This window comes from Phaethon lepturus, unplaced genomic scaffold (genome assembly GCF_000687285.1).
Source record: "Phaethon lepturus isolate BGI_N335 unplaced genomic scaffold, ASM68728v1 scaffold38256, whole genome shotgun sequence".
Lineage (NCBI taxonomy): Eukaryota > Metazoa > Chordata > Aves > Phaethontiformes > Phaethontidae > Phaethon > Phaethon lepturus.
Genome location: NW_010547570.1, coordinates 25,925 through 36,848, shown reverse-complemented (window position 1 = coordinate 36,848; position 10,924 = coordinate 25,925). Strand labels below are relative to the sequence as shown.

The following is a 10,924-nucleotide window of genomic DNA, read 5'->3' as shown; positions in this document are numbered from 1 at the left end:
GGGAAAGAGGAAAAAAAGACACCTGAAGTACTGTCAAAGGAAAAGCAGAGAGTACGGCAGTACAGAGCATTTCAGTGCTCCTCAGAATATTTTTAAAGGCATAAATAATCACATAATGTAATGGTTTTTAATAGGACGATAAAAACAGTTAAAAAATACTGTTTTCCCAGTTGCAGTAGCACTGGTATTCAGTACTCTCAAGGGTTTACTTATGAGTTGCAGGTTTTACAATTTCTTACGGGAGTAGTTAAAACAAGAAAGAGAACAGCCCAAGTAATAATCAGTTGTTCTGTGATTTAAGTCACTTTGTGTAGCACAGACAGGAATTCAAGCAGAGCTGCTTAGCACTCAATGTTATAAGTGAGCTTTGCCATCGTGCTCAGTCCCGTACCTACTGCACACAAATAAAAAGGTAGCCACAGTCCCAACGATTTTCCAGAGAGTCACAAAATTCTCACCCAAGGACAAAGAAGCCCTTGAATGCCCTGATCAGAGGCAAAAGCCACTGCCAGTTACCTCCTCGGGGCAGATCTCGATTTGGGGCACCTGCACATCGACACGATGCACCGACACATCTAGACCAAGGGGAGAACACAGCAGGTTTGAATGCAGGTTTTTTCAGGTTTAATCATCCCCCATATAGGTCTACACAAGAAGCCTGAAACACTATAAAAATCACGTTTTTATCATAACAAATAAAACTTCAAGTGTTCAGACTTTACCAAGTAATTGTGTTTCTCTCCCTCTCTGTGCTTGCAGCGCATTCTGTTTTGCTTGCTCTCTTGGGCTACGTGCCAGTAATAAGAAACAATCCAAATAGTTTGCTCAAAAATAATATCATTTACTCTTCCAAGACCTCTTAAAAAAAAAAAAAAGGGACAAAAAAAGCCTCCAAGAGGTGCTCAGAATTTGGCCTTGAAAGAAAGCATTCTGGAGCCAAATGTCCTCAGCTCTAAGTCATCTTTCTCTTTCAGTCTGACACAAAAAAAAAAGAAAAAAAAAAAAGCTTTCAAAAATAACTTTAAACCTCAAACTTTTTTTTTTTAATGGGAAATTGGGAATGCTCACCAAGCCAGACCATGTAAATAAATACATTCCTTGTTCCAACAGGCTCACGGTATCTTAGCAACAAGGGAAATACCAGATAAATATTGGTCAGGCAGTAACAGCAGAGGTAGGAAAGAAACCACCGCACAGACAGACACACGCTTTCCGCTAGCCAGCCCTGTGCTGAATGAGCGATGTAGCAGCGGGGGAAACTCACAGCCCGGCCACGCAGACCCCAAGTAACCCTGGAACAATGAACTCCTGTCCTGCCAGGGCTGGGTAAGCAGTTCTGTTCCTCCAGCCAGGAAGGAAACAACTCCCTTTCCAAATACTGCTCTTGCAAAGGCAACTCATCCTCTTTGGAGAGAGGAACAGGAATAGAAGGAGCCGTACACCACACCCTTCGAAGGATCCTTTATATCCCTACGATTTTCAGTGCTGCAGCTGGGACAAGGAAAAGTCCTATTTGCTTGTTTTCACACGTCGTTATTGCACGCGCCTGTGCGGGAACGGCACAAACTGCCCCGTTTACCCACTCACAGGTGAGGAGAAACTTCATAGAAGCTGACACCACGGTATCGCTCCATGTTCTGTTTACTGTAGATTTCCAGTTCCTTGTATGGATTAACAGACACCAGAACAGAGCCAATGTACGTCTGAAAATGAGAACAGAAAGCAGAGAGGTTACAGAAGGTCTGGCAGCGGGTTCTGCAAGAGCCCAGACTGCTCTGAAGGCCGTATGTTGTTGACAAGGATTGCCTGCAGCAGTGTGCTGGGGATGCTGCTGAGGGCTTCCAAAGAGGCCAAGGGTGCTGAAGAAGTCACCTCTCAGCGCAGTGAGAATGACACTGCAGGAGTTATGCTAGACACGTTATCCTTGTTGAAAAAAACCCAGCATCTACAGTTTTAACAAGCAAGAATACTGGATTATTTCTGATACAGCATTTGGGATCAAGTTCAAGCCTGGGGTTGCTGAAAGCCCACCACACAGAGTGAATTCCCACCACACAGAGTGAATTCATGAAATGGAAGAATGTGGTGCAAGTTGCATTTTCAGAGCTGGCCAGACCTGTGAATGCCAGCAGACCTCAACTGGAGCACTGCGAACGAGTTCCTACATTTGTTACCAATGACAGTATCCCAGACTGGTTCTGACACAAGCAACCATGGTCTATTAAAGCTGATACCATCATCTCCAAATCCAACTGCAGAGCAAAGCTACGGCATGTCTTCTGCAGCAACACCCAAATTCAGGTCACTGATGAACACTTTGGCTTCTGTCACTCTGCTACTCACATAGATCAGATTCTCCTTGAAGCGCTTACGCAGATTTTCAATAAACGCTGCTTCGCTGGTGAAGTTCTCGAGCAGGACAAAATCCTGCACCCCGACACGGTCGCGGGCCGTCAGAGCGCTCTCCATGGTCAGCCGAATACCGTTAGTCCCCGCTCCCTGCAACCGAAAGCAGAGGAAGGTTGGGATATCTGTGGTTTCATATGCAGCTCACTGAGTCCACAAGAACCATTAACCACAATTACCCACGGACAACCTATAAACAGGAGAGAATATTAGAATAACCCCACTACTGTTGAAAACGCTAATCAATGTATACTAATGCTTTATCAATTGGTTTATACTAATTGCTTTGATGGAAGAGAAGCCAGCATTAGGGAAAAAGCTATTGCTAAATTTCCAATAACTTTCTATCAATCAAATCAAGCAAACAAGCACTTCATAAAGAGAATAAAACTTGGATTTCCTTTCCCAGGCATCCTTTAGCAGAAGCGAGACTGAAATGTGTTCTCGTCTCTACTCCTCCCTTATTTCATAATGGGAAGTCATTTCGAGGTAAGGAATTTTTTATGACTAACGATGATTCATCTCATGAGCAAGGAGCTTCACACTGCTGACCATTTTAAAAACTTTATCAAAGTACCCAATGGGAAAATTTATAACTAATGAGAAATGGGTATTTCTGCATCCAATGCCACTGAATTTACTAACATCTGATTTCTCATCAGTTACAACTGATCTGATAGATGTTGGTGACATGAACATCTATCCCATGCATCAAGCAACTTCTATTCCCTGACCCTTTTTTTAAAGGTTACACTTTCAATGTGATGTGGTTCAGACACAACCATCTTTGGAAAACATAGGTCTGCTGACTTTTTACTTCACTCAACCTCATGTACTAAACAGGGAGAGGAAATGTGCACCAAGTGACTCAGTCGCTACTTGCAGGGAAAATTTCTACATGTCCAAGGCATAGAAGACGAGAGACACTATGGAAATCAGAGACAGGAGATAGAACGTATTAAACAAATTGCCTCACATCTGCCTGCATTTCCTTATTGTATTCTTAAATCCTTCTTACTTTGCAAACTCCTCGCAGCGAGTACACTTCTCCTAAATCATTTCCCTAAAGCACTAATGCATTTCAGAGAATCTGTTGTAATATTCTGAGACGTTGCCATCACTGGCACAAACGCCACTGGAGCTTGTTCCTAAACGGGCTCACGCACTAAGAGCAACACCCAGGCACCCTCTCCTGTATTAGTGTTACAAACCGGGAATGCCGGATCCCTGCTCCAACACTGTCGTCCAGCCCCAAAACCCTGCACAATGATGTAGATGATTTTTGCTGACTCACGTTGTTAGGTAGTTCCTTTCTGCTCCTTCTCAAGATATAATAGTGGTCAGAGCACAGGGACTGATGGCGTGCAGGGGAAAAAAAAAAAAAATAAAAACAACCTTGGTCAGAAGAAAGTTTACCTTAAGTTTTATTAAGTAGTAATAAAGGCAAGACCCACTGAAGTATAAATTTGGGCCCAAACGGGTGCAAATTATCTCCGTCTGCAGTTGTTTAGACTTACCAATCATTTTATAAATGCAGTTTTGCCTATTTCTGCAAGTTTTAATTGGCTTCCTTCCCAAAAGGCCAGTGCCTGGGCATAAGTGACTGCATGAAACTAGCAGCTTTCGGAAAGAAAAATTAGTTCCTCCTGGAAATCTCAAATCCAGATCCACTCTAATGGCTCAAACATCACAAAGAAACATCATTTTAATTGCCCTTTTTATTTTTCCCCATTAGTTTCATGGTCTGAAGGGCCTGATTTCTAAGCTTTGAGAGATCCAGTTTGGGAGGAATTCTGCAGATACTGTCATTAAGTAATCTTTTTTAAATGCCCCAAACTTTCCAAGACAATTCCTCCACACCTTCAGCAAAGTGCTTTGCTGTCGTCTCCTACCCTCTTTGCCAAGGTGAAGAGGGAAGGGACAAGCCCTGGAGAAGGAAGGTGGTGAGATAAAGGGCAACACTGGCAAAAGAAATAGAGATAAATCACATACAAATAAACCCTGCCTAGAAATCAGAATCCTTCTATCAGAGCAGTGCAATCTTGGAGCAGGTTTTGGACAAGGTAACAGAAACAAATGCAAAACCAAAAGAAAATAACTAGTTTTCAAGCGGGTAAGTTTACGAATACAGTTTTAAAACACAACTGCCTCAAAAATGACTGAGGAGAAACCTCCACCCTCGCACAGTTAATCCAAGTTTATATAATCCTAAAGACTTTCACAGAAAACGTCACTTAGCAGTTTAAGCAGCTCTTTCATCAGTCACTACCTCCAGCTCAGGACAAAGTGATCCCAGCTGTGCACATCCAGCCTAAGGAAGAGGCAATCTATCCCACTTACAACACAGAAAATTGCACTTTGGCCGCCTCCTCTGGGAGAGGCATTTAAGGCTGAGTAGCTTTCGGTTTCCTTCACGCTTTTTTCTTCTCATTCAACTCCCTCTCCGTGAGAGCAAAATAACTACCTGGAATTTTCAGTCAGTTTTAAAGAAACAAACAAACAAACAAAATGCAACTTTTCAGCAATAATTAGATGTGACCAGGTTACCTAGTCAACATGATACAGTCAGATTCTCCAGAATATAAACTTTCAGTGCTGTACCCTCCCAAGCCTAAGCCCAATGCAAATATAAACGTCAGTTATAAACCACAGCTGAGCAATATGCATGTCTCTGTGCCAGCATTTGCTCATTTGCTTTATTGCTTACGTCCAAGTCTACCACCAAGTTAAAACGTCAACATTAACTATTTGACTGCTTCAAGAGAGAGATGCAATGTAGAAGGAGGTGAAAATAAATCCTTTCTGCAAAATGGAATCTGAACAGTAAAGCAGAAGGAAGAAAGTGGGGAAAGACGACATTATTTGGAAAAAAAAAACCCATCACAATGATGACCATATGTTCCTACTGAATGATGAGTGTGACAGTAAGGCACCGAATAAATTAAAATAACTAAAACGTTAGTTATTTTATGTTAACAGGCAGACATCAAATCTGTTGGCTGTAAATTAATGCTAGCAAACCCGGTCTGGGGGGTTAAATATGTTACAGTGAAGCTAATTAACCATTACAGCAGTTTGCCTATGGACAGGACCTGCTCCCTTAATGCCTCTGCAGTGGATAATTTCTCTCTGCCAAAACGCCTCCGGCTGATGTACAGTCAGCCTCTGCTCTGTGCTATGCAAGAGATCAGCTTGGACAACTCCGAAAGCCCTACGGCAGGGAGTATGTATTCGAGATAATTAGGAGAACGTAGGCTGCGAGGGTCTGATTAGACCCTGCCATGTGAAAATCACTACTTCTTGAAGCTGCTAAGAGGGGCAGGCGAGCCACCGGGAGCGCGGGGGGGGGGAGCCACTCTGAGTGGGAACACAGGCGAAAGGGCCGTCCCCCCCGCCCGCGGCGCGGCTGCACCCTTCGGCTTGCGCTGGCTCTAGTGCGATAAACTAGATTGGAATTTTTTTTTATTTTTTTTTTTTATTAAATCTTAAGCCAGGTCATTTTCCCACACTGGTTCCACACATAATCACTCGCAATGGCTGACAGATACAGTAGCACAAGACTGGGAACCGCAGCGGTGACGGGCAGGAGGTGGCATTTCAGCAGCAGGGCCAGCTCCTGCCGTTTTTAGGTGCTTGTGAGACTACCACCCAAGAGGCAAGCGAGGTGCAGCCTAACAGCTCACCACCACCGAAACGGAACACAGCCCCTCCTTTGGACTTCGCCTCCCCGGCTCGCGTAAACGCAAGCAATCCCCTGCCTCCCAGCCACACCAGTGCAGCTCACTGAGCCAGGAAAAAAGCAGCTGGTAGTTTTCTGTCAATGTAGTGAGCTGCATCCCCTTCCCGTGGGATCAAGGTGAGTGTCAGACCCAGGGCAAGGAGGAAAGGGAGCACAGAGGCCCTTCTGACAGCAACAGGGCAGTTAGGCTAGCTCAGGGGGCAGGGGACAGAAGGAGCACCAGGAGCACCAGGCTAAGAATCCCAACCTTTGTAGGTTATACCATGCTAGTGCCACACCCAGCACAGGCTGCAAACAGGGAATTGCAAAAATCTGAGCAATCTCCATTTAATCTTGGTGCCTGTGGGATTAGGAGTGCCTGTGTCTTCTCTCAAACTGGCCTTTTATCCCATCCTAAAATCACCGTCCTGATGGTCACTCCTACTTGGGAGTGTATGGGCTGACTTTTGCCACTGCGTTTCTCAAACCCACCCCAAAGTACAGTTCCAAGGGACTCATTCCCACACTACTTTAACCCACTCTTTGCTTTTAATCTCTTCTCCAGAGCTGTCAGCACAACAGTGGCCGACTGCCAGGAAAGGAAAAGCCGTCACTCCTGAATGGTGGGGACCAAGCCAGTGCAATTACCAAAGCGGTACTACTTCCACATGCCTTTTTCTTCTGTGTGATTAAATTTTGGGAAAGACTTTCAGCTGGTGTAAATTGGTGCTACACAGCCTGCAGAACCAGGTTTATGTTGGCTGAGGTTCCAGCCTTTCTTTGTATTCATACAACAGAGTCAACAAGGCCAAAAAATACCCTTTACAAACAACTCCTGGGAGTACAAAAGCACTCAAGACTATACCAAAGAGTTTCCTAAACCGAACTAGTAAGTCTGACACATTATTGTGAAGGCATAAACAAATACTCTTCTTTTAAACGATGCTAAATGCCAAAGTATGGTAAAGACTTTTCTCTGCTTCGGACTTGGAGATCTAATACACCTCAAAAATGAAAACCAAGACCTTTTGCTCAGCACAACAAAATCCAAAGTGCTTGAGTCAGTCAATCTGAGCACATCAGGGACATTTTCTTCTGTGAAGAAAGGTGGAGGGTAACCCTACCACGAGCACAGGAGTCCAGGGATGATGTGAACTGAGCAAGAAATTCCCACCACTGCTTTGTCCATCGGCTGGTCTATGGTCATGCAATACCCAGTAGCCCAACATGTGTGTAGGAAGGCGTCTTTTATACCAAAATTTCCCAGCCTTGATTTTCCCAGAGGGGTACCTGAGCGGTCAGCATTCGCACAGCAATTCCAGACACACCAGTGCTGCTGAACACTGAGAGAACAGGCAGCACTTGGCAGCTCAGGCAACTCGCTCCTTCCTGGAGCATCCATAAGTGATGCCCATGAAAACATCTGGAGCTCTCGAAGTGAATGATCTTCTATGGAGCGGGGAAGCTTTATAATCTGAGTCACACAACATAAATAAAATTTCTGCTTCTAGAGCTAAAATGTATGTTTTAATATGTTCCTCTGACAATGCATTTTTACAGCTTAGCTAGTATCCGTTCAGTAAACCAGGAGATTTGCACTAAAACGACCGCAGGAAGCGGGTGCCATATGGACAGAGGCGGGCATCTTTATCTCCGTATCAAGTGAAAGATGATTGATCTGCGCGTTCCAGAAATAGTTACAAAGTCGGGAACGGAAGAACAGGCAAGAACCGAATGTGAGTGGGAAGGGAAATTCAGATTAGATTCTGGAAGACAATAAGAAGTCTGAACCAAGAACGAACTTCTTGTGGGGAGGTGGCAGTTAAAACACATTTGTCTCCTGGATAGTATGACATTCTTCACTGTCATGCCAAAGCTGCAGGAAGGGAAAAAAAACCTCCTCTGATTTCTACTCCACTCTACAGCCTGACAAAGGGTTTGGACATGGCATGGGCTAGACAGCAGAGCAGACAAAAAAATCAACTATTTTATCCAGGGCCTCAATTCCTGAGGTGCAGAATGGGATAGCTCCTCTTTCCTTTGACATGGGGAAAGCAATAATGAAAAGAACCGAGGTGGACCTGAATCGAGGGACCTTAGTCAAGCACTTGCCGCCTGCCAGCAAATCCCTGACAGATTGAAGTGCAGCCACTTAGGATCCTCCTCCCTCTTGCCACACTGAAAATTAGCCGCACGTTTTGGACACAGACCTCTCTGTTAGTCAACAGCTGGGTTGGAAAGAGGGCTGCCTGAGGGGCGGCTCCAGGTCTCGTGTAAAAATGCTCTGCAACCAACCACACGGATTTATCTGCCCCTTCTGAAGCCACCTGAGCTCAGACAGTAATTTGTACGACACAAATCCCATGTATTTGGCTTGTTTAGTCAAAAAAAATTAAATAACGAAAGGAAATGGTTTATTTTCCTCTTAATTATGTAAGCCCAATGAAGTTATTTCCCACAAGGTGGTAAGCTGTTCTGAGCAGACAACTTGAGAAAAATCAGAACCATCAGATCAAACAGGATCAAAACCAGATAACAACTCTGATCACAGACCAGTAGAGTTAAAGGGAACAACTTTAACTGGCAAAAAAAGTTACGATGTCAGCAGCTGCCACTCAAGGACCATTTATAGCAGAATCATTTTTTATTCTTGCTTCTGTTAGAGCACTACATCACCAAGAAAGGAATGTCTGGAGTCAGGGAGCACTTGTCCATGCTCAGAACCTGGTTCTCCCTCTGATACTTCCCTTCCGACCCTAAACCACATGTTAGAAGGATTTAACTACAGAATACACTATTAAAAAAATTATATTAAAGAGAGAGAAATGCTACTTCCTTGACTAATTCTTGTAAACTATTTAAGTTCCATATTTTAAGTATGGACAAACTTAAAACACATTAAAACATAAAATAATTGAAAATACAGGGGAAGCAAGCTTATTCTGCTCTCACAAAGATTTGTTACATCCCCACGAGCAAACTGCCTAGAAGTTAAAGTTCTGCCTCCCCCACTTTCCAAGCTACAGAACCATTTAATCTCCCGCCCTAAAACGCAAAGCGGAAGGGGAAATGTGAGAAACGTATCACACTGCGTGCATTATTTTAGGTATCTATCAAATGCATGTAGGTCACTGGGAGTTAGAGCTGTGAAAGCAAACATTTAATCTTTTGCAAAACAATAACGCAGCGTGAGGATGTTGCTGCAATGAATTATGGCTCTTAATATATTAATCAATGACATTTGGCATTTGCAACATTTACAATAGTAAGAATCCAGCTAAGAAGCTCAGATGTAAATTAGAAATGCAAATTATGATGGACCAGAAACCAAAGAAAGACATGAGGATTTGCATAGCAAGCAGGAAATACAATTTGTTCAATGTTTGTAACATAATTACCTTTTCTAGACTTTACTGGGGGGGGGTAAGTTAGGAAAAAAGAGAAGCGATTAATAGTTAGAAGAAAAAGGTAGTTATAAGAACCGATTTGAAGGAAAGGACAAATGTTTACCCCAAAGAGGGGATGCCGATACTGCAATCAACAAGCTAAATATAAAATAGCAGTAAGAAAAATGAACTAGGCAAACCAGAAAGATCACCAAGGCTGGAAAAGTAAATACACTGAATTTCTATATTTAGGGAGCTGACATTTTTGCTCCTGAGCAGATGGCACAAGCTGTTGTGTGTTAAAAGATGCTGCCGATCACGGTATGCACGGCAGTACTACCTGCGACCTCAGGCCACCGGCGTGTGCGTCCCACAGTGGCTTCAGAAGACAAACGGACGGCACAAAAAGCAAAAACTCAGATCGCTGCCCTTCCAAGTAAGTTTCGCCATCGACTTCCAGATCAGAGCGACCAGGCGAGAGGGGAGCAGAAACTCAAACACTGGCCTACAGGTAAGACTCATGGCACGCGCTTGCTGCCCCGGCTTGCAGCAACGGGGTGCCGACCCCGCGCCCTTGTTCGCCGCCCTTTGGTAACTGCCCTCGTATTCCCCGCTAAATTCATCCTCTTGCCCCTCTCCCTGCAAATACTGCAGGTCTCACGCTCTTACTCGAGCAGCACTCTGCCCTTCCCCACCTTCCCCACTGGATTCCACACGTCCCACACAACATTTCAGACCATCAAGTCTTTCAGAGATAGTAAAACTTTCTGAACAGAACAAGTGCTCCAGTGCATTCCCAGGGCATGTGAAGGGCACTTCCACACCCATGTGTTCTTTCTGAGATATCAAGCACCACCCTAGACAACATCAGTGCTTATCACACACACTCTCACGTCTAAAAACCTTTCTCTCTATCCACAGCTGTACAGAGGTTTGCTGGCTGCACCGTCCCCCATGCCAACAGAAATCCAAGCACGAGCCTCTCAAGCACCATCGTCTCCACCTCCAAATGTGCTGCTGCAGGGAGGGACTAGGCAGGTCCTCCAGAAGCTCTGCGCTTCCCTTCGTCACTAAGACCCTCTCTCAGACAGCGCTCAACGCTAGACTATCTGGGAAAACATGCAAGGATCTCTAGATGGAGCAGGTATGGGATACTCCAGCCCCATGCTAACTCTTCTTCAACAGTCAGAGAATCGCTTAAATCTACAGACACGACGTTTTCAATCCTTCTCTTCCTAAATTTGGTAAGTTTACCAATTAAAGCCTTGAATATTCTTATCCAATCAAAAGCCCACATACACTTTTTTTTATAACGTTCCCTTATGCCTGACCTCAACATCTTTCAGTGTCAGTGAATTCTGTGGCGCAATTCCGCATTGTATGAAAATAATCTTTGCATCTCTTTGGCAACTTT

General features: G+C 44.2%; 1 protein-coding gene across 1 annotated transcript in view; it reads right to left on the bottom strand.

Annotated features, from left to right (window-relative positions):
- MYO1C (myosin IC) overlaps positions 1-10,924 on the bottom strand; it is a 31,168-nt gene that overhangs the window by 19,469 nt on the left and 775 nt on the right. Inside the window, exons 2-4 of the mRNA XM_010289688.1 lie at positions 3,701-3,760; positions 2,344-2,499; positions 1,588-1,703 (exon numbers count right to left, since the gene is read on the bottom strand). Coding sequence (XP_010287990.1) covers positions 1,588-1,703; positions 2,344-2,499; positions 3,701-3,760 — 332 coding nt within the window. The remainder of the gene's footprint in view (positions 1-1,587; positions 1,704-2,343; positions 2,500-3,700; positions 3,761-10,924) is intronic.